The sequence below is a fragment of the Chiroxiphia lanceolata genome, chromosome 4 (genome assembly GCF_009829145.1).
Source record: "Chiroxiphia lanceolata isolate bChiLan1 chromosome 4, bChiLan1.pri, whole genome shotgun sequence".
Lineage (NCBI taxonomy): Eukaryota > Metazoa > Chordata > Aves > Passeriformes > Pipridae > Chiroxiphia > Chiroxiphia lanceolata.
In genome coordinates, this window is record NC_045640.1 from 68,656,051 (window position 1) to 68,680,074 (window position 24,024).

Below are 24,024 nucleotides of genomic sequence, written 5' to 3' on the forward strand. Positions count from 1 at the left end.
AGTTCAGAGAGGATATAAGGAGAAACTTTTTCCCCAGGAGAACAAAGAGGTGTCGAAGCAGTTGCCCAGAGCACTTGTGCAGTCTTCAGATCAAAATAAAGAAAGCCCTGAGGCACCTGGTCTTACCCTATGGTTGACCATGGTCTCAGCAGGAGTTTGGACTAGAGATCTCCAATCTGAATTATCCTATAAATCACTTCCTACTAGAAGAAAATATAAGCAGATTTATGCATTCAGCCTTGATTAAAAGGTTGAAATCTGGAATTAACAGATGGATGTTAAATAGGAGATAAAGCTTTATTGTTTAAATCACTTTATCTGACAATTCACAATTGCAACAAGCAACTATAATGATGTTGAAACAAAATAAACTTCTGTAGGTAGTGTCTGCTTGACAGAGTAAATAATATCTTTCTTGCTCTGTAGTCCCTGTAAATGTTCTGTCATTTGACCTTTCCACCAGTACTTCTGTTTTCACCTCATGCACCTCTCTCTGTGACATTAACACTTAAAGAATGGTACTTGCTTGTTGAATTAATGCAGTCCAGCAACAAGCTCTTCTCTGCGGAGTGCAAGTAACGAAATGTTAAACTAGGGTGGAAAGGATGCAGCACAGCAGTAGATGGTACAACAGCTTGACAGACTTCAAACCTTGAGGGCCTTGCTCCTCAAAGATTTTTTCCTTTTTAATTGGTAACAAGACTCAGTTAAAATGATATTAATCAAGAGTAGAGCAGGAATATGTTAATCTCATGTAATCCTCATTACAGACTCTATAGTGGAGATGAGGAGAGGAATGCTGGTTGAATAATGGATGCTTTAGACTAAGATTCCGTTATGCATGGAGTTTGTAGATAAAACGTTCAAAATGCGATATGCTTTCAAAGCTAACCGTGTTCTCTTTGAAATCTGGCCTTCTGCTTAACTAGTCAAGCTACAGGAGTACAGTGCTAGTAACTCAAAATGGTATATTCTAATTTAATTTTAATGATAAATCAATGAAGAGCATTAACTACTTAGAAATTCTACTGGATCTTGTGCCATAAAAAGGACAGCTTTGCTTAAGCCTCACTGGTGTTGTCTCAGGACAGGTGATATCAGAACTACTCCTTTTAATCTCCCCTCACGGGTGGCAGACGATGACTGGGCTCTGCCAGAGAAACACAAGCACACAGGATGTTAAATTCTTTCTGTACCCCTAGTTATCCTTGCTGGTAGTACCTTCCAAAGGCAAGCTGTTGTGCTATGACGTGTGTAGCCATGGTTAGTGGAAAGAACTGTGACTGACTGACTGACATTGCTGAAGAAGGAGCTGTCTCAAAGGTTTAGGAAGAGAATTGGATCTGTGTCCTGACCACTGCTTCTGTGCAGAAGGGTTTGGGACAATTTGGTTGTAAGAAACACAACCCAGAATTAAAATATAGACTCTGAAAATCCCCACTGCCCATTTGCCTCAATATTCTTGAATTAGAAGTGGTGATGTTCTATTTGCAAATTAACTTCATATGTTTTTTTAAAAAGACTGTCAGATTTGGGTATTGGAGGCAGAACAACTTTTACAGCTGTGCAATATTCTGTCATGATCTTGCCTTGGTGACACTTGTATCCTACAGTAAGACATGATGGGATACTGCACCTCTGGAGAGAGGGCCTGCCCTTCATAGGATGTAGTATTATGCTGGAAAATATGTCTACATTTCAGTTTTCATGTGAATCAGCCCACTTAAGCATATGTCTCAGTTTAAAGAGACTGGAGTGTTTTGCTAAGGAGGGTGAGTTATGAGGTAGACCAAACTCTTCTCTCTCAGCAATTGAAAATCTGAAATTAAGAGGCTCCAATTGAGGAAGTATGGAAAAGGAAGAAATAACAACCCTTTATTAAAGGGTATATGTATATTGGCAATACCAGTAACAGAGCACAAAAACAACTAAGCAGTAATCCTGTACCCAAAAGTCCCCTTCAAAAAGAAAGCAGTCTGATACTTCTCTGTCCTCCAGCGCAATTCTAATCACGGCTGCCAGGAGCACTGTTGGATCTCCGGTGGAGCAGAGCCTGCAGTGCTCCGTGGTGGCCAACAGGGGGCGCTGTTGGATCACTGGAGGAGCAGATCCCGCAGTGCTCGGTGTTGGCCAGCAGGGGGCGCTGTTGGGCTCTGGCGGTCACCGTGTGGGGGCCCCGGATCATGGGAGAAGCCAAAAGGGAGATTCTCCCCCCCCTCAAGGAGGGGAAGGGGAAGAAAGGGGAAAGAAAGTGAAGTGTTCTCTGTTTATAAGGAGAGGAGCAGAAAAAGTCCTCCCCCCTCCCTGCAGTTTTAGATGGGCTATTAGCCGGGAATGCAGGTCTGCCAGCTAGTTTTTTTGTATAGTCAATTACCCTTCCCCCTCCTTGTTCAACCTCCTTCTTTTATAGTGGGACAGTGGAAAGGAAAATTTCTGCTTGGATTTTTAGAACAAGTAAACCTATGACAGCATAACTGCAGTGTTTCAGCAGTCCCCACTATGGAAATGAAGAGCTTGCACAAGGTCACTGTATTTTCTTGCTGTACTAAAATTGGAGATTTTTTTTTGCCAGGCTTCTACTTTCATCTTGAATGTTCTTTGGAAATTTGGTATCAGGGAATAGTTGTCTTCATCTTCTAGGCTACAGAAATGTGACAGGCAGCATTAGAAGGGCATCAGCTGTGTCTTCAACTTTTCCAACACCTATAAAACTTTGAAACAGATCTTAATTTCTAAGTGGTATATTATGAAAGTGGAAAATGGTTTCATCACTGCTCTGGGTTTTCCTGATTGCCTGTCAGTGATTGTGATAAATAGAAACCCAGAGTCACTTGATTTCCAATTAGAATTTATTATATGATAAAAGCAAATTCAGCGCTGTGTGATCAGGGAGGGGTTTCAACAACTCCCAATGCCTGTCACACCCAAAGAAGACAGTTGTTCTAATGAATATTCATGAATAGTCATTATACATAAGTATTACACATTATTAAGTCATACATTCAACAGATGTTTTTTCTTAGACAAGAATATTATCTATAAGTATCCATAATATATTGTCAAGTCAGACATTCAGCAGATGTTTGCTTGTTATCTACATAAAGTTATAAATTTTTAAGAAAGGTGCTATTATCTAGCTAACTGAACAAAATTCCTTCACTATAAATCTTACACAAGGTAAAAGGGAGGTAACTTGTTTCATCTCTTTACAGGGGCCCAATTAAGTTTTACGATTTGTTTTTCTTTTCTCTCTCCAGGTCATATTGACCTTACATAATTTTCTTTTAATTAGCCCGAATCATTTTCTCAGTTTATCACAGTGATTTTCGCTGTTGTTTTAATATCTGAATATTAAAGTTGCCATGAGAGAGGCACATGGTGTCTTATCTACTTAGCTGTTCTTGCGTGCTGATCTTAGTATTTGTAATGGCAAGGAGCCAAAACTTTCAGATTTGATTTGGTCTTTGCTTTCTACTGCAGCAAACAAGTGGGTGGCTCTGATGAAGTGTCATGTTTTTAAAACTTGAGTGGGCAGCCAAAGAACAAGGTCCTAGGTATGCACATCAGAATAGATGATTTATATCCATATCTACCTATCTATACATGAATAAAATTTAACCTGTTATCTTCTTGAGGTAAATTCAACCAAGACAACCTGAGGGATATGACTTGGAACTCAAAGACACTGCATTGGAGCTGTGCTGTCTCCAGTCATGTGTCATTTAGCATTGGCTATTTCTGCAGACTTCAAGAAAAGCTGTAAGCTTCCTGCCACAGGTAAAAACCAGATATACTGACAAGAGAACATTATACATCTAAACACACAGTAGATTACTTACATTTGAATGAAGCGGTTTAATAGCCACCATTTCCCTTTCCTTCTGGCTTGCCTCCCTCCACACAAAAGTTAGTGGCAAAGCTTATAAAGTAAATAAGGCCAGAATTTTGTCACGACTTGCAGACATATGCTCATGCTATAGAGTTTCAAGAACAAAAAATCTAAACCTTTCCCTTTTCCATATGAATTTTTACCTTCTAGAATTAGTCAGATGTAGCTTTCTCAGAAATCCCTGTTCAGTAGGAAAAAAGGAGTGTAATGTCTGCCTGCTGCTTAAATTTCTGTAAGAATCTAATGTTTTTAAGCATCTATTGCCTTTGACATTATATTTTATAGATATTTTTCATGTGCAACTCCTGTTCTTTAGCCCCTTCTTCCCCACTACTCCTACTCCAAAGGAGAGATTATACATAACTCTTCTGCAGCAATCCAACAAAAGATTACATGTTCACAGAACATCTTAGCAAAACTCTGTTCTAAATTCTAGCTGTGGCCATGCCAGTAAAACGTGCTTTAAGACACTTCGTTAATAGTAGATGATGTCCTTTAATTTTAAGTTAGTCAGTTGTGCTTCACTTAACAGTTGCGCTTCACTTAACAGTTGCATCTCATTAAATGATTTCATGGAATCAATCTTGTAAGGAAAGGGAGAGAGAGATCAGTTGAATTTTTGCAGAAATAATTATCCTCTTTAAAAAGTTGCAAAAAGGAGAGGTGGGGTGGATCAAGATCTCTATGCTGCTGTGAATCTGTGGTTCCTTTGAAATAGCTGGATAAGGAATCTAGCTACTTCAGTTTAATCAACTTTTATTGGATCATTCAATGTTTCAGATCGATGTATTTCTTTAGAAAACTGTACCTGGATTGAGGGTAGAAAAGAAGCCAAACAATTGAATGTACAATACTTAGAATTTCCAACAGATGGCACTTTATAGCAAGGAATCTTTATTGTCTACCGGAAAGAGAGCAAAAGCAATTGGATGGCTGTGTGCACTGACATCCTAAAGTCTGCAAGAGAAAAAGCGTAATATCCTTAAATCTGATAGTAGAGTTCTATAAAACTGAAGGAACAAAGAGGGAATCTAAGCCAAACAAAAACGCTCAACTAACATTATGTCTCAGATATTAATCACACTGACATGTTCTTCCCAAAGGCGGAATATTCCCATCTTCTTTTCTTCTCACTTACAGCTAAACTGAAAGACAGCAAAGAAAATATGACCATCAGACTGTGGTTATTACTGCATACAAGCTCAGAAGAAAACAGAGAATACTTTCAATAATATGACTCAGAAAGTCCAGTCTTGTGGAAAGTTTCACAGGCATTTTGATATCTAAAGCTACACAGAAGATTTTTAGAACCACTTATGATCTAAATAAACAAGAAAGGCCTGGAAGTATTTCAGCCTCTGAGTTACAACCCAAATTACAACCCAATTTACACTTTTGTCTGTCAATATTATCTAAGTAGAAGGTGCTTACTTACGAGATTCACAAAAGGCAAACTGAGAATGACAACATTTAAAAAAATCTATGGGAGCTAAAAGTTATCTTCAGCTACCTGAACAATAGTTCAACAGACAAAGTCAGTCTTCTTGGATATGCACAGAGAAAGGACAAAATGATGTGATCAGATGTGATGATGACCTTTCAACAGGATGCAGGGTGTCCTCTTTCTATTAAAGATCGGAGGAACATGTCTTGGTCTGAATCCTCTCACTGAACAAAGCAGTTTGATTTTAAAGTCACCTATGTTTCAGATGTAGAATCTGCTTAGTGGGCAAGCTTCCCATTTTCTAAGTTAATTTATATAGGACTAAGTCAGTAGCCAAAATCAAGCAGCACTTGCTATGCTAGACAAAATAAAAGGAATGTGTAATTCGTAAATCCTGCAAGAGTTTACAGATAAGATATTACCATCTAACGGTATTCACTAGTGTTCAAATTATTCATGCCAACATGTAGAAAATATAGCCACGTACATGTACAGTATTTCCAAATCTAAGTGGCATGCAAAAAAATTCTCAGACTTCTTAGCTATATCCTTAAGGTGATGTGTGTCAAGGGAGAGTGGAAGGTTTAGACAAACTTATTAAAAAAAACCCTACTGCTGATCACGAGGTGCAAAAAGGACTCCCTTGCTTTCTAAAGTCCTTCTCGAAGAAGGGTTGAGGTGTGCCTGAAACCTCTCTTACCCTTGGACTGTGTCAACAGTTTAAATTTAAGGAATTATAGAGGTGTGATTAAAACAGTTTGTCCTGCAAGTTTTTAATAATGGCAAAATGGATATATTTATATAAAATGAATTATCTATTATCGCAAATGAACAGACAAGTGAACAGAAGAAAGATCTTAATCAAAATTATACACTACACAACATAAAAGCTAAAATCTCCTATTAGGGTATCGTGTAACATAAAGTAACAAAGTTGTAACAAAGCAATTATATTAAAACAATTGTATCAAAGCTAACAAAAGAAACAATCATTAAGTAGAGATTGGTAGAGATGAGATAGCACACAGATCTTTTAACCCCTGGGGAGTAACCATGAAGAGGCATCCCTGCTTCAGGGAGAAGCTCCACACTTCAAGGAAGTGTGTGGAAGAGTCTGCCAAATGAAAGGTGGACCGGGCTTTTATAGTTGTACCAGACTATATAACTATATACTCTGGTAGTCACAGATTACAGGCAAGCAGACTAGCTTATCTGTCAAATTCTGCTTCAGTAAAGCAGGATTCGAAATCTGGTGAACCAGGCTGGTTTCAGCATAATTCAATACCAAGACAGCACCTGGCACCAGCAGTTGAACTTGCATGATAGCTTGAGTGATGGTTTGCATTGCATGCATTCTCTGATCAGATTCTAGGCCTTATCAGGGTGGGCTATCCTGCTACAACAGGACAAACCATCATTTGTAGGCACTCAAGTCTATCAAAAGATTTTATACTCAACATTATGTGTTCCAGAAACTTTTCCTGAAATTCATAAAACCTTTTCTAAACCTATCCTCTGTACCTAAGTATCACTAGAAACTCCACACTGAATTTGAAGCCAAGATGTCTGTAATACAGATGAAGTTCTCACTTTGGCACCAGGCTAGGGAAAACGTCAAGTGTAGGAACATAGAGGAAAGGGTAGTGTTATACTTGCAGTGCAAGTACTGGGCCACCAAAATCCATGAAAGCTGCATTTCTCTCTGTTCCTGAAGGAGGCATTTTTTTCTGCTGATTTTAATAGAAAAATTTAGGCAATAAGAATGTCATTCAGCAGTCAAGAAACAAAAAAGTAGCAGTGAAAATACAGCAGAAATGCAGCAACTACCAGAACCCAAAAGATTTCAAGCAAGGTATTGGCCTTACCAGGCTTTAGAGCTCTCATGAAAACACAGCTGTAATTTTAGCATATTTTTTCACTGTCATTGGTAGCAATAGATTTATCTCTTGCACAGATGAAAAACTCCATACCCAGATGAATTGAAACATGAGCTGTTCATTCATTTAGAATCAACTGAGCCACATACTTTACTGTTGATTTTAAGACTGATTGATGACTTTGGTGTCAAGGAAAGCCTTACTAATCTGATATTAAAAAACTCTGCTCAGAATGGTGTATTTAACAGTAAATCTGAGACAGAGAGAGATAGAAAGAAATAGAAAAAGGGTGGCGAGGGGAAGAAGAGAGTGAGAGAGAGAAAAATAGAAAATGTATCACCACTCCATGTAATCGGGCAGCATCCCATAGGTCCCATTTTTCTGGTCTTCTTGGTAGTGAGAGGGATACCTTGGGGGTCTTTGATTGTTTATGACCCCTTCTCAGCTGCCTCTCATGTGAATGCCCCATGTGTACGTGGTCATCCTGGGGGGGTGCGGTTTACTCTGTTTCGTGTGGAGAGATTTTGCCATCACGCTCCCCAAACCGTTCTCCTCTGCCACCCACTGAGCTCAGCTAGGGCAGATTCCCTGAGCCTTGTTTACTTCTCCTCAGACCTGAGATGATTAGACAATAGTCTTATCTCAAGCTTCCCTTCACAGTCCAAATTCCAGTCAAGAAGCATATTGAGGAAGAGGGGGTGATTTCAGCGGTTGCAGACAGGCAGTTGCTTCCTTGCAGCTTGACAAAAAGGCTTTCTATGATTTTGACAATGTTTAAGACGTTAATAACATCTCAGTCGAACACAGCTGCTTCCAGTCTTCTCCTATTAGTTCTTTCACCTCTAAATCCTTGAAAACTTCCAGACAATGACTGCAAAGAGAGTAGAAATAAAAAAAAAAAAGTCATAAGTCTTGTAAACATGTCTTTAACAAAAGACAGTATTCTCAATACGCTCAATTCATCTTTATTTTATGGTTTTCTTGGACAGGAATGTAACCAGCATTTCATGTGTTCATTTCCCAAAATTTGAGTTTATAAATAAAAAACACTACTGTGTTTCTGAAAACCTTGTACTGTAAAGCACGGGGCAAAATCCTCAGCTATGAAGAAGCATCACCCAGCAGAAAGTGAAGTTCACAAAGTGCTCGCCTTTTAAACTCCCTCAGCTTATGCTGCCTGGAACCGCTGTCAGAGAAAGAGCAATGACATCTTGCTTTATGACATATCCGCACTCCAGTGGAGCCAAAATTTACAAGTCTTGACCAACTTACAGAGGAAAGGAAGACTGGATGGGATAGTGAAGCTAGTAAATATATTTTTTTCAAAAGACTAGAAACCTCATTTTCTTGTTAAGAAGTTTTTCTTTAGGCTATCATACAGAAACAATAGAAGGAAGGCACCAAAGCCAATTGCTAATAAATACTTACATTAAAAAACCACTAAACAGTAAATAGAACATCTGACACCACATTAATAATTTAAAAAGGTGAATGGAACTCTCATATTAGGAGGTAATTTGTAAGAATAAAGACAAACTAAGAATAATGAAAGCAGCAAGGATCAGCCTCTTCGCATAATCGCATCTGCTACCAAGGTCTGAAAAAGACAAGGGTTTTTTTTTTGAAAGTAATACTGTAAAAAGAATCCCTTCTTGAAATTATTACAGGCTATTACAGAGAAATAAAAACATCTATTTCTCACAGAACACTGCTAATGTATTTTATTAGCAATAGCTTAGAATTTTTAAAAATAAACAGCTGCAAAACCTAAGTTTTTCTTAAAAAAAAGACAACAAAGCGTAATTTATCTATGATTTACCTTACTTGTCATTATATGTTGTGTGACAAGGTTGCATAAGAAATACAGTCTGTTCTCTAGAGCTAGTTAATGTATAAAAAGTGACCAGAAGTAACAGGTTTTATCAGACCAACCATCTCAGCCACACAGCCAAAGAAAATAAACAAGCCCAAAGCACAATTTAAAAATCAAGATTCTCTAGTTTTTCTAATGACACTGGGTATCCTTTTATTATGCTTTTTGGTTTAGTCTGCCTTTTCAAATTTTTCTACAGTATGGAGCCATCTGTAGAGGTGAAGTTGTTTAGAACAGTAGGGGAGTAGCAAAAGAGATTTACTGGAAATATATCTGGTGAAATTATCACTAAATGGCACTTCAGGAGGTGCTGGAGGCAAGGGAAAAGTAGAACAACCTATCTATGATTTAGCTCAGGAAGGTGATCAAGCAGATGTCAATAGTATTGAATGCATCATTTTCTATACACCTAGGGGATAACATGGAAATCAAGCACTGATTACAGCTATCTGCCTCAGTGCTTTATACAAAATACAGCACCAATGGATCCATAACTAAGCAGTATAATTAAAATACTAGTGCCACTCAGTCCTAAAACTAGATTGGCTTTCTTTAAGTATTCCAACAATAGTGCAACTAAAAGAGCTAATTTTATGTTTACAAATCTGCTTTCTGTCCTTCCTGTAGTTCATGTTGAGGCACAAGATAAAGTGCTTTGTACTTCCTCTCTTCTTCCGAGCCATGAATTGCAAATCATTGAACTTGTTAATGCATTTATGGTGGAAACTAATTACAAGGAATATGAACTTTACCCTCCCATTTGGTTTTCATTATGGTCACCTCAAACTCTAAAGGAAGTTCTTTCTGTTAAAAGAGAGAAAAAAAGAGGTAATGCCATCTTTCGATCAGAAAACAGGTACCTAAAAACAGTTAGTTTTTCTGCACATTGTGAATGTACGTTACTACTTACTTTCCATACTTCTGCCAGAAAGCAGCAGTAGTAAGTGCTGCCCATGGATGTCAAAAAACCACAATTTTCTTAAAACGATGTCAAGTTATCAGTGCCAAGTTATTACTACCACAAAGATGTACATTCCCCATATTTAAACAATTTCTGTATCGAGTTTTCCACATACATATATATTACAAGCGTTAGAACTAGAGGTGTAAATTAACATTTGTGACTTTTTCAGAGTGCTATACTTACGGACAAAGGTCAACTCCTAAAGAGTGCTCAGTTCCGTCACTTGGAAAAATGCTTCTACAACTAAAAAAAACCCCAAAGCAGGCTGTCAGTATTTTATATTAACTACTTTGTAATGTCCTGAGATCTTCATATCTCATTAAAACCATTCTGTTTTCAAGATTTTCAAGCCAGAGTTTGACTTGCTTGTGTGCATGCTACTGACAGTTTCCTAACTATTCAAAATGCTGTGCTATAATTCTAACTTCAGGATCTTTTATTTTTCATGCCTCTTATCAAAAAATGTGTTATAAGGTACTGTACTAATTTTATTAACTTTACCAACTCCAGCTTTGAAAACACTCACCTTGATACAGGAGAAAAATAAGGCAAATCTAGTAAGATTAGTTCTCCTTGGAGTAAGAAATGCATAAGCATACAGTTATTTCATCCTGTATGCTTGCTGTGAACAAAGCTGGCCAAGACAGAGTAATCCTACTCAATCATACTCTCAGCAGGCACTCCAGGTAGAGCACTTAAGTGCGTAAGTCTTGTGTTTGCTGGTAGCCTGAGGATTCAGAGAATCAGACACTTACAGCAGAGCACACACTCCAAAACTATGACTGCTAAATCTCAGAAACGGTGAGAAAACATTTAGGTCTTAAATGTTTTTTCTCTGTAGATGGGTGATATTTTGGACAGAGGATTACTGACCAGGTATACCTGAAAGCCATCTATTACAGAATCATAGAATATGATGAGTTGGAAAGGATTCACAAGGATTATTCAGTCCAGCTCTTGTCCCTGCACCAGACCGTTCCCAAGAGTCACACCAGGTGCCCAAGAGTATTGTCCAAACGCTTCTTGAACTCTGTCAGGCTTGGTGCTGTGACTTCCCTAGAGAGCCTGTTCCAGCACCCAACCACCCTCTGGGTGAAGAACCTTTTTCTAATATCTAACCCAAATCTTCTCTGACAAAACTTCAGGCCTCAGTTATTACAGTTGAATCACATTTCAGGAACACAAAGTAGAACTACAGTGGTGTTTCTCACATAAAATTACAATGGTGTTCCACACAGCAAGGACATTATTAGAAACCTTTAGTTAGAATTATGATTAAATATGACTGATATATTTATTTTTACATAAGCCTATTATAATAATATCAAAGAGGTGCTAATACTGTTTCAGTAGAGCTTTAATCAGAATAGCTCAATAATTAGGAAGTAGAGAACTTCTGGAAACATTTAATTCTTGCATTACTCAAAGCAATGAGTAAAAGTGACAGGAAAAGGAGGAAAAACAGCATTACTATAGAATTTTCCCCATTACATTTGGGTACAATTTTGAATTGTATTTTTTGAGCTGCAACTTCTGTGTTTTACACCTTCCTATTCCTCAAAGAAACTTTGGAAAAGCAATTAAAACACTTCTTAAAGTAGAAGTAGAATCTATCTTTAGGATTTCACTTCTACTTAGTTCCTGCAAAGGAATTTATATATATATGCTACAAAACTATTTTGATATTCAAATATGTCAAGCCTCTGATAGTCCACAAGTTATATCAGTTACCCAAAAACTAAGTTTGAGTGCATATACTATTGACAAGATCAGGAAGAGTCAACCTGAACGTCACTGAAGTCAATTCAGCTCAATACATTCGCTTCTTTTCCCGGTCGTCTGAATTGCTGCACTACTACAGACCTACAACTCATGGTTAGTAGTGCCAGTGATGAAAATCAATTCCCTACCTACAAAAAGAGCATCACTCCTCAGTCAATCTGGAGTAGTTTTCATCTGAATATAGCAGGAGGCTTATAGTTACTTGAGGAGCTGTTTAAGGGTAAGGCAATGATTACAACTGCATTCTTTCCCAGTATTCTTTCACAGACTCCTCAGGATATAGCAGAAAGGAAAATTTTTACTTTACATTTTAGGTCTGACCTGTAAAAGCAGTACTGTGACCAAAGAAACTGGATTAGATATCATACAGACACAACTGTTAGATCAGTTTGAAAAAACAACCATTAAAGACTCTTAAATAAAGACCAGGTATATTAACTGCAGAGAAACATCAGTGTCTACAGAAATCAGATCTATTTGCAGCAGAACAGCTACACTTACCCTCATAATCCCACAGCCTATCAAAAGGTTTCCCTGGCTCTCCAAGTAGTGCTTGAGGGTCATTACAGAAGGGACCATGAACTTCCATTAGCAGTCCTGCATTGTCTGGCCTCAGCCGAATCATAACCAGGTTATGGCTCACAGGTAAACCATCCCATGTGTGTTTAATTCTAAATTCCATATACTACATAAATGAGAAAAGAAAGTTCTGTCAAAGAAGATCTCAGATTCCATGCTTACCCAGGAAAAAAAGACATGCTTTCGTATAAAGCAAAAAAATAATGTTTTTGACATCAAAACTGAAATAGATTAGCTTTGTAAAACCACTAAATAAAAAGTTACATGAAGGCTGCTTCTTATAGGTTTTTATACCTGCAGGTCTACAAATCACTCTGAAGTCCTATCAGGCATAAGGCTTTTCAATCAAGCATCTAAACCTTCCAAACCCACTAGAAATATTTATCAAGAGAACAGATAAACAAAATAGTCTCCATCTCATGGTCTTAGAAGATTTGGTGACACAAGAAAAACAGATTGAGAAAAACCTTTAACGAGTGTTCGAGATACAAGAAAATGAAGCAATTAGCTAAAGCTTTTCTTTGCGGTCATTGCAAAACAGACAAACTAAGGGATTTCACAGAAAACTGCAAGCACATCTTGTTAAACACACTGAATGTTTGCAGAGCAGTCAGAATAGAGGATACTGCAATGAACAGCTGATGTTACTTAGAAATAACTGTACAAGCCTTAAGAATAGCCTCAATCTATCTAATAAGCAAAAGAACCAGTGGTACCCAGTTTACAATCATTTTATGGCCTGTTACTCCTACCCTTCTCAGAATTATGAGTTCATGCCCATCTCTACAAAAAGTATCCTTGACTTGTTTCCTTACTCATCTCCCAGCCATAGGAGAGAACTGGCAGTGTGTTAGCCTGACTGAGAATTATGCACATGCTGTCAAATCCTGTGACTAGAGAGGTGCTGGCTCTGTAGCCAAATTGTAACCACATTCCTTTCAGTTGGAAGCACTAGATTGGGTTACTTTATCTCTACTCAGATACCCATTTTCTTGGGAATCACAGACCTTGGCCACAGCAGCGTTACACCTCACCAGCAAGGAGACAGGTACTGTCATTGCCTCATGTTTCACCTTACCAAGGGGATTTGCCTCTTCCATCCCTAACTGACGGCAAAAAGGGTAGAAACAAGCAGGAAGGAATAAACTGCTCTGTTTATTAGTTGCTTCCAGGGGGAAAGTTGGAAACTGAGTCAGAGACAGCAGCTTTTACAGTATTTAAGATTTCATTACTTGAATCACAGAATCAATTAGGTTGGACAACTGTTCCTGGAGGTTTTTAAGGAAATGGATGTGGAACTTAGTGCCATGGTCTAGTTGACATGGTGGTGGTTTGCTCATAGGTTAGACTCGATCTCGAGGTCTTTTCCAACCTAATTGATTCTGGGACTGCCATCCCTAGTGCAGCTTAAGACTGTGCCCTCTCGTCCACTCGCTGACTGCCTGGGAGAAGAGGCCGATCCCCACTTGGCTACAACCTCCAACAGGTGGAGCGGGCTCCACATCGCTCCCGCTTTCGGTTCCCGCCTCTGCTACTCTAGCCACAAACTAATTTCCCGAAGGGGAGTTTAACGCGTGAGCGCCCACCTTTAACCCACAAACTCCTCAAGCGAAGTTTTAACGAGGGATTTCTTACACCTTCAGACACCCCGCCGCTGCGGCTCCCGAAAAGAAGCCCGACTTCACATGGAAACCGAGAGCCTCTACTACCACTCTCCCCCACAGCCGTAGAGCCCCGCCCTGTCTGGGCTCCACGTGACCGACGCCGTCGCTGAGGGCGGGGCGGAGGCGCTGGCGGATGGCAGTCGTACTGTGCCGTTGTGAGGCTCCGCCGTCGGGTATGGAGGCGGCTGTGGTGGCACTGGGGCTGTTTTCCTCCCGGGGCTGAGGGTAGGGAGCGGAGGGGCAGCTCCACTCTCCGGTTCCGGCCGAGCGCGTCCCTGGGTGAGGGAAGCCGGTCCCCGGCGCCCGCGAGTTGCCGCCTCCACCCATCCAGAACGGCTCTCACCTTCCCTGCTCGCGAGTGGCTGGAATAAGTGACTTTTCCCCGGGTGTTTGACGAGGGGAACTCTGCGGTAGGAACGCGGGCACAGCCAGGTGAGCGTTGGTGGCAATGAAAATTTATATTCTTCATCAAGTAACAGCGTGAATAATAGTTTTAGTTAACTAAACACTAGTAATTAAAAGCTGCTAATTACGGTAGTAGCCAAACCCACATGCGTTTCTGTGTCAATGCCTCGTTAGTTATGAAACCACGGCATTTCCTGTGCTTGGCTTACACCTCAGAGGTAGAAGAAGCTCTCTTGCCGTTTACTTAGGAAATTTGCTTTACAGACTAAAATCAGTATTTTTAGTTACGCGATACAATTTTGATAGTTTTAATATTTCTTAACATGACAATCAGACTACACCTTAGCAAAATACTGGCAAAAAGAAGTTGCTTCTGCACAGCTTATATTCCTGTAAATAGGAAATGGGTGGATGTGTTGTCCGAAGAACTGCCACTGTCCCTAATTAGTGTCGCAGGAAAACTTTATAGGACAGTAGTAAGACAAGGTCACAGTACATGAAGTGCTATAGCTGTGCATTGCTCAAACCTTAGAATCTGAATTGATAGCAAGTTTCTTGTGATGGCTTTAGGTGGCCAAAGATGAAAGACCAGTTCTTGATTCCAAAGACCTCAGTAGCAGAAAAGTTTCTGTTTGAACCAAGAGTCATTCTGGTTCAAAAATATGTATGTTTATTGAACTTTGCAAGAGTGTTCATTATGCTGTTTTGTGACAAATCGTGGTTTTTCAAACATTTGGAATTTTGCCTTTCCATATGTATTTACTTTTTCTGGCTCTACCTTCTTATTTTATAAATCTTTAGGTTCTAAATACAACTCAGACTAAATGAACTGTGAAGTGGTAAGAATTGCCTTTCCTATCAAAGAATTTGATTCTCTCTTAAAAATAATATTTATACATTTTTATGGGTGCCAAAAGACAAATTTGATGTTGTCCTGTATGCCAGCTGAGCCCAAAGTTGTTTGAGGCCTACTCGGAGTCTGATATATGGATTGATGTTTCTCTTATTTCATGAATGTAAAATAAAAGTTCTAAAGCACTGAATGTGTGTAATACACCTAAAAAGAGATTCTCTAAGCAGTACTGTATTTAATGTTTTAGAATAAGTATATGTTGTGTTAAATATGTACCTGTAAAGAAGGTTCTTGGAGTGAAATTCTAGTCTCTGGCACTGATCAGTTTAAAAGTTGGGTTTTACCTGAATGCTTTTTGAAGTATTAGCATCCAAAATTAAAAATAATAGTCCTCCATTATATTACATATTTTTGTGATGCACTGGAACTTTACCAGAATGTATTTAATGATTCAGGGTTGAAGATGTGTAAAATTTGCCCCCTTTTGCACTTATGGCCTCTGATGTTTACATACTTTGGCTGGTAAGGGCAGCAACTTTCCCCTTCCTGTTCCTTACATTCTTTTACTGTTACCTCCTTTCTGTTGCCTCTATCTTTTTCCTATACCCCCCTTTAGAAGATTAGAACTAGAAAAAGAACCGTGGGATATATATCAAGAAAAATAGTCAATAGTAAATCATTCTTCGTTCCCCATTCCAGTTACAAAGGTGTTACTCAGATTCTTACAAAATAGAATAAAATATTTCATTTGAAAGAAACCTACAACTATCACCTAGTTGAACTGCCTGACCAGTTCAGGTCTGGCCAAAAGTTAAAGCATATTCTTTAGTGTAGTGTCCAAATGCCTCTTAAACATTGAGAGTTTTAGGGCCTCAACCTCCTCTGTAGGGAGTTTGTTCCTGTGTTTGGCCACCATCTCAGGAAAGAAGTGCTTCCTAATGTCCAGTCTAAACCTTCCCTGGCACAGCTTTGAACTGCTCCCAGGCACCCTATCACTGGATACCAGGAAGAAGAGCTCAGCACCTCCCTCTGCATTTCCTCTCCTCAGGAAGCAGTGGAAAGCAGTGAAGTTGCTCTTCAGCCTCCTTTCCTTCAAACTAGACAAACCCAGAATCCAGCTAATTGAATCTGATACACAATGCGATTTGTTGCCCTTAGACCTTGCAAATCATGAAGATATATATGTGTCTGTGTGTTTTCTAGGCAGAAACTTCACTTTTTAGAATTTCTTAAAACAGAAGGAATATGAAAGGAATGGAATTCATTATTATTACAGTCTCTGTAGGCTTTTTCAAATCCTATTTTCTTTTAAACAATTGTGCTAAATAGAAGAATTTTAGAAACATTTTTTTTACACTCAAAGCACTATACTGTTAAACATATTTCTGACTGGCAGTCACATTTATGTAATAATGTGTGATGTTGTAACCATGATTCTCAAACTTGGTATTTTTCAAATCCGAGGCCAAATATGGCACTTAGACACTATGAAACAGATGCGATTTATTTTAAGAGTTATTGCTGAGCAGGTATATGAACTCAGGAATGGAAGTAGTAAGAATTTTTGCAATGAGGTTTTGCAACAAACAACATAGAGCACAGCTCACTTCAACATGGCCTGGCCCTGCTTTGGGTCTGTCACACAACTCAAGTTGCTTATTGTTTTTCCAAGCAGAAATAGCAGAACAAAACTGTCCTAACAGTGAATTATGGTATTTTTGGTGCATTTTCAAAAGTTTTATCCCTGAAAGAACATTTGATTTGTAACTTTTTTATTTTTATAGACTTATCTTTTCTAATAGATTGGTCTCATGCTGAGGTAACTTTTTGTGCTGGGTACCATAAGCCTGTCTGAAAGTCTGTGCAGAATTTAGGGCATCAGCACATTCCTGGTGCTAAGGTGCATGGAAATGGACTTAGCACTTAGACAAACTTATGATTGTTCTTTTAAGATTGAGGTGGTTCCCCTTCAGATGCAATTATGCTTTATATCAGATATCTCCAGGAAAAAAAATACTATTTTTACATATTGGGCCAGAACACTAGGCGTTTTAAACGTAAACCTGAAAGTGATTCTGTAAGATATTGTGTACAATTACAGTACAGACAGTTTTGGGTTACATATAAAAGTTTAAAACTACATACAGTTATGTGCAAGTACTAATATGTGAATAATTCCATTACAGAAAAATGCCCTTGGTGGTGATGACCTATTAGGATCCAGGGTGATGGACCAAAGGAACCAAAGGTAACTGATTTCAAGTGATAAGTTGGAGTGCTAAAATGGATTTGAATGCTCATAGAAGTGTCAATATCCAGGTAAACTGGGTCTTATGTACAAGTGTTCAAAGGTCTGAGAAATTATGAATGGAGTCTGTAGAGGTGTTACTGTAGCAGTTGTGTTTAGATAGTAATGTGTTTATTCAGGAAATTAAATTACTGACTTTGCTTCCACAATCTTGAACATAAAGGATGAGAGATGAATGAAGGAATTCTCTACTCTGAATCTTAAGATAATAAACAAAAGTTCTGGTAGGATTGCACTGATCCAGGTAACCCAGGTAACTGCTGTCTGTTGAAGTCAAGTGTATGTTTTTAAAAATGTTTATTTGATAGTCTTACACTAACAGTTGCTCATCAGGAAATGGTTTCATAATCATTGTAATTTCATGTTACAAAAATAACCTAGCCTTTCTTGTTAGCTTTTAAGGCATTATTACTCTAGACAAATATAGAATTTTCAGAGAATTACTTTCAGTTATGAAAATATTAGGAAGGAAAAAGTATAGAAGTAGAATTACAGTGTTTTACATTGTCTTATAGGCTACCTTACTGTTGTATGTGAAAACAGCAATAAAGTCTAGTCTTTTAACATTTGGAATTCTATGTATGAAATATTAATGTTGTATTAATGGTCATTTATAGTGTCCCATGTTCTAGTTCTGTTATACAGAACTCATGCTGTTAATGATCATAGTTTAAAAGTAGTAATTAAATTTATTCATTAGATTCTGGGGAATGTCAAGCTTGGAACTCAAGAAAAGTGACTCTTCCGTTCTGGTCTCTAGATTAAGAATTCTTTAAAAATAGTTAATTATCAGAATGTTTCAGCATTTACAAAACTTATCCTAAGCATGTTTTTCAACTTTTTAGCATGTCAACTCTAGTCACAGAGTATGATAAACACCTGGAGGAAATGAAAGAACAGCTGCAGCTTTATCAGGTATGGACATTCCTAACATTTCAGACTGTATATTGTTAGTGGTCTTAATATCTAGGCCACTAGTTTTTGTCATGCTCCACAAACCTGCTGGACTGCAGTCTGCCTCAAGTAGATGAATGGAGAGCTTTCTGTGAAAAGATTGGGACATTGTCCAAATTGCAACAGTTTACTGTTTGGAGAAGCAATGTGGTGAAATGAAACATGCACACATTATTTCTCTAGATGCTCTAATATGGTTGCAGGCATATTTCTAGGTAACATTGAGACAAGGTAGCTGTTTCCCTCTTTCCTTCCAGGTCTGATCTGATGCAGTCCAACTCAGTCCTGCAAGTATGGAATACACCCAGCCTTCTTCATTCCTGTTAATTCTTCAGACTCAAATATTTCTTTAAATGTGTATTATCATGGAGACTGAAGTGGAAGGGAACTGTCCTCCATTCTGTCACAGAAAATGAAACTTTTTAATGCTTTGTAACATGACTGAAAAATGAAGTGATATGTTTAAAACCTGTGGCATACAGAAAGCAATTTTTTACTTGTGATCTACACACAGAAATTATACAGTGGTTTTGGTTTAACACACTGAATTTGTTTGATCTGTCCATCATAAAGATTTTGCAAATACAGTCTTCAAGCTTGGCTGATTTCAGAAGGCAGCAGAAGCAATAAGGTTTTGTTGCACTAGTTAACGGAACAGCCAGTTTTATTAACATTAACTGAAGTTTCTCCTCAGTTTTCTAAACTTTTCTCAAATGCTTATGGCATGAAAGATGAGAGGTATCCACTGTGCCCCTAAAAGAACTTGAGTTAATTAAAAATCAAACTGTAAGACTGATAAGAATTTCAAAAGGTTAAGTTTAATGCCTGAAATAACATCTGAATGCTGAGGTATAACAGGACTTTGCAGCTGTTAAATTTAAGTGGCATCCCTTAAGAAAGAAAGAAATTGACTTTAATTTACTGTATTATGCTGAATTAAGTTGTCCATCCTTTACAGTATCACTCAGAAATAAAAGATGAAGGAATTACCAGAGTTTGTGTAACTTAAATGAATGCTTACTCTTGTATGTGTTGGTGTCAGGTACAAATGAGCGAGATGAGGCTAAAATTGGAAGAAGTCACCAAGGAAAATGAAAGGTAAATAATTGCACTGCCGTATTACTACTGCTCTTTCTTTTGATTTCTGAACATTTAAAAGCCTTTTTCTAGAACCTTGAAATCTTTGAAATCTTCAACTACTAAGTAGATTCAGGATCTTAATGTTAGAGTCTTAAAATGCTTCATACAGATTACAGCACCAGGTATAGGAGATTTAACCATATCACTAGAAGAACTAGATATGAAACTATTTCAAACTGTCTTTTGTGTTTATAGAATGTAACTTAATAGATTTAAATTTGACTAAGAAGTAATATGTACAGATGGAAGGCACGGTATATTTCAGTTGTTAAAAAAATACCTGTTAAAGAAATACTTTCCTGAACTTAGTTCTTTGAATTTCAGGCTGCATGCAGAGTTGAAAGAGGTTCTTGAGAAGCAACTGGAGGGTTTTCCTTTCATGCATCTGGAAACTGATATTCCTTCAGATGAGGGCGTAGTGAAAAACCTTCAAGAACAACTACGACTGGCAAAGCAAGTGTGTGAGATGAAAGATTTATACTGTTTTATTTCTCTTGTTGTGCCTTCACAGATTAGGGAAAACTGTTTTATTTCTTGATTCAGAATTCATTTTTTCAGAGTTCTTGGAAACTGTTTTGAGGCCCTCTTGACATGGAATTTGAAGACCTGAAGGAACTTCTTTCCTAGATTCATAGAAGAATTTTTTAATATTAATTTGTGCCAGTAATTTTATCTAGTTGACTTGATCTGTATGTTGAATTCATGACGAGCAACTTAATGATATATTTTGTTCAATTCATGTTTTTTTAGTAGTTTGTCAGTTTAATCAAAACCACTATAATGTCCTATGAGGAGGCCAAGTATATGTGAGATATAGAAAATAATATTTAAATCTGAAAATACAATCAAATTTTGTTCAGCTTATTACAATGATCTATCAATCCAGTTGTGTATGATTAAGTTGAAGTTAATTTGATAGCTGAATTTGGTATTTGAATATTATTTATACTGTAGGCCTACCTTAAAACCTGTGAAAGTTTGAGTTCTTCAAAAAAAAAAAAGCAGAGAACTTGCAATTCACTTGTAAGTGGAATTTGAAATTCTAAGCATGTTTTCCTGCATCTGAATTTGCTCTGTGTATTTAAAATGTGAGCAGAAAAAAGTATAGGTAGTGGCATTTCTTCAAAATAGGAGTTCTCTCTTTTCAGAGAATGATAGATGAAGATGAATATGCTATAATAGAATATTTTTACAAGGTATTGTTCTGTAACTTAGGAAAAAGAACAAGCAGTTGAGCTTTGGCAGACGTTGTTACAGGAACACGATCGACTTCAGCAGCAGTACCAGGAACGCCTGACTGAAACGCAGATTCACGTAACTGAAAGGAAAAGGCAGAATGTAATTTTCATTTATATTTTTGTTAATTTTGGTATGTCTTCCTATACTGTAGAGATTCTGGATCTATGTGTAGTCAAACTGAAGTGGGTAGGTTCTGACAGTACTTTTATGATTTGGTGATTAAAATTATTAGAGATGCATCTGCCTGAATTAAGGTACAAATGAGACCAGATGCCCAAGTCAGTAGTATGGGTTTTATTTAATGGTAAATGTGAGACAGAGAGTTAGAAAGAAATAGGAAAAGGAGCTGGGGGAAGAAAGAAAATGACAGAGATTAAAATAGAAAATGTATCACTGCTCCATGTAAACTGTTGGTGTCCTATCGGTCCAGGTCTTCTTGGTGGTGAGGGTCCCACAAAACATAGAGTCCAGTGGATTAATATATGTTCAGGAGATGCTAGGCACCTCCCCTGGGGGTGGGGGGGAAGCTTTGCAATCTCTTGCAACAGGCTCTGAGTTTGTTGCTTCACTTGGATCATATGCAGTCCTTTAGTGGTGGAAGGCCTCAGGAATGAGTTGCGGGGGGGCTTTGGGGATCTGATAGTTTACGACCTCTTCTCAGCTGCCTCTCACATGAATGTCCCATGTGTACGTGATTTTCCCCGGGGCAGGGGGTGGGAGTTACTCCTTTGGTTTGATGTGGAGAGATTTAAGAAAGCACCATCACACCCCCAAAACCCTTCTCCTCCACCGGCTCCTGGGCCTTGTTTATTTCTCCTCAGACCTGAGATGATTAGACAGTAGTCTTACCTCAAATCCCCAGTCACAGTCCAAAGTCCAGTCAGGTTTTAGTGGTCTCAAACAGGCAGTTGCTTCTTTGTTTGACAAAAAGTCTTTCTGTGATTTTGACAATGCTTAAGACATTACCGACATTTCAGTCCATCATGAGTACTGTTAACTATTTTCCATAATAGTCATTTAAAGTTGAGTGGTCAGATGTGGTCACTGATTCATCAACTAAATGCACTATTACGATTGGAAAAGTTCTTTATTCCAAAAACATGGGCAGAAACCTTGGGGAATGCACTGAGTCTGAGTACATATGTATGTATATGTATATATGCACAAGATATGCATGTGCATATAAATAATTATGTATTTGAACTGCATGGTCGGAAATCTTTAGTAGAGTAAAACATCTGAAAAAGTTTCCAGAGATTTCTGAAGTCTCAAGTGAAAGTCTTGCATCTGTTCTCCTGTGTTTGAATAGTGGGAAAAGTAGTTTCCATTCCCTGTTGTTATTCAGTAAGGAAGCATTTGTAAATAGATGAAAAATGAAGTTGACCAGTATTTGTCTAATGTTAGCTTGTTTCTCTTCTGCTGTGTCTGGGGAAGGCCTTTCAGGAAATCTTAGAAAAGCTCTTCTGCTCTGATGAGCTATATAAAGATGCTCAGTGTGTGAAGAACTAATAGAAACTTTATGTCTGTATGTACCTTGCTACATGTATTTCTATGTCTGTAAAGAGAAGCCACAAATTTTTAGTATTTCCTTTCTATTTTCAAGTGCACTTGATTTAAGGGCACAGTTACCTCAGAAATATTTTTTTACGGATTTTGTTTTTTCTTTTTCATATTAAGTTCACCTTAGCAATGTGATCTTTTCTGAGAAACTGGATAAATATCCGTATAGCTATTGAGCTCTGTCAAGTTTCATAATTATTTCAGGGAATGAGGACTCTTATCTTTGTGTAGTTCCAGATTTCTGCTCTTATTTCTTCTATTAAGTTATTTCTTGTGTTGTATTGTTAGTTACTGGTAACCCACATAGTAGATTGTAGAGATCCATTGGTAACTGTTGAAGGGTTTACAGCTGTCAGATTCCACTTTTCCTTGGTAACTAAATTTTTGGTGGATTTTAATGCCATTGGAACAAGAGTGAGGTTAATCAGCCTTTTATTCTTAAATGCTATTGGTCACCCAGCGAAAACACTTTTTAGTTAAATAAACTTTTATTTTAGGGTTGCTTTTATAAAATAGCTGTCAGAGGTAAATAGAAATAGTTAAGACCAACTAGAATTAGAACTGACAAAAAGCAAAGAGAGGATATCATAAGGATTGGATACAGTAGGCAAATGAGTTGCAGGAATAGGGTTCTGGCATATACTTGACCTTGAGACTGTTAGATGAATGCAGCACAATTAATAGATATTTCAACTCAGGGACTTCAGTCCTTTCTATGCTCTGAAGGCACTTCACATGCTGCAGATGATTTTTCTGTGTTATGCTAGTTTTCCTAGGATGACAGATTTCACATTCAGGGACTCAAGCTTAATTGAGCCATTTTTTCCATGGACTCAAGACATCCTATATGGCAAAGAGCAAATTAAACACATCTGTACAAGCGTTTTTTTAATTAATGGGTACATGTCTGTTATTGTGCTTAGCAAAAATGCTTGTAGTAGCATCATAGTTTGTGTGGCTCTTTATAGGCACTGCTCATGTGTGCGTTCATATTTTGAGAGTAAGTGCGTTATGAGTTTTGGAAGGAGACAATTTGGAACTGAGTGACAATTAGATACATTGTTCAGTAGTATATCTAATTTTCTGAATTATGAGGTCAACAGCTGAAAGCAATCTAATTAAAATCTACAAAGGCATACTGAATTTCCTGCTACATGTAGAGTTTTTTTGAAAATATTTTCAGTTGACTATGAAATTTTCTAGTTATTTACTTTTTATTATGATGATGATTATAAGAAGCTTTGAATTCTTGTTTTAGGATCAACTGACTAGCTTTCAGCAGTTGACTCGGCAACTACACAAAGCCAATGAGAAAATAGAGTTGGTAAGTAAAACCTGAACAGTGAGCTAGTAATTTTTTTTTTCCTCGGAGTATAAAACAAAAGCAAAAAGGCCTTTGTAAATATCTGGTTGAAAAAGAAATTGTGCCACTGAAATTTGCAAACTTCTCCAGGGACCAGACAAAAATCAATTAGTGATGGCTTTATTCCTAA

General features: G+C 37.8%; 2 protein-coding genes across 5 annotated transcripts in view; one reads left to right on the plus strand and one right to left on the minus strand.

Moving 5' to 3' along the window:
- Positions 1-5,047: 5,047 nt before the first annotated feature.
- C4H4orf33 (chromosome 4 C4orf33 homolog) lies at positions 5,048-14,195 on the minus strand. Its single transcript, XM_032684855.1, is given in 8 exon segments — positions 5,048-8,081; positions 9,685-9,887; positions 9,994-10,003; positions 10,005-10,061; positions 10,231-10,284; positions 10,817-10,823; positions 12,331-12,514; positions 13,995-14,195. Coding segments are annotated over 7 exon segments (609 nt in total). The 5' UTR covers positions 12,512-12,514; positions 13,995-14,195; the 3' UTR covers positions 5,048-7,984.
- The window catches only part of SCLT1 (sodium channel and clathrin linker 1), a 36,604-nt gene continuing 26,755 nt past the window's right edge, over positions 14,176-24,024 (plus strand). For 2 of the 4 annotated variants that reach the window (XR_004356520.1, XM_032684851.1), the window contains exons 1-7: positions 14,176-14,504; positions 17,517-17,578; positions 18,484-18,553; positions 19,635-19,690; positions 20,057-20,189; positions 20,948-21,070; positions 23,790-23,855. Coding sequence is in view for 3 of the 4 variants with exons in the window: in XM_032684851.1 (XP_032540742.1) it covers positions 17,559-17,578; positions 18,484-18,553; positions 19,635-19,690; positions 20,057-20,189; positions 20,948-21,070; positions 23,790-23,855 (468 nt within the window). In the remaining variant the exon portion in view is untranslated. The remainder of the gene's footprint in view (positions 14,505-17,516; positions 17,579-18,483; positions 18,554-19,634; positions 19,691-20,056; positions 20,190-20,947; positions 21,071-23,789; positions 23,856-24,024) is intronic. The other 2 variants (XM_032684850.1, XM_032684852.1) reach the window with 2 other exon arrangements.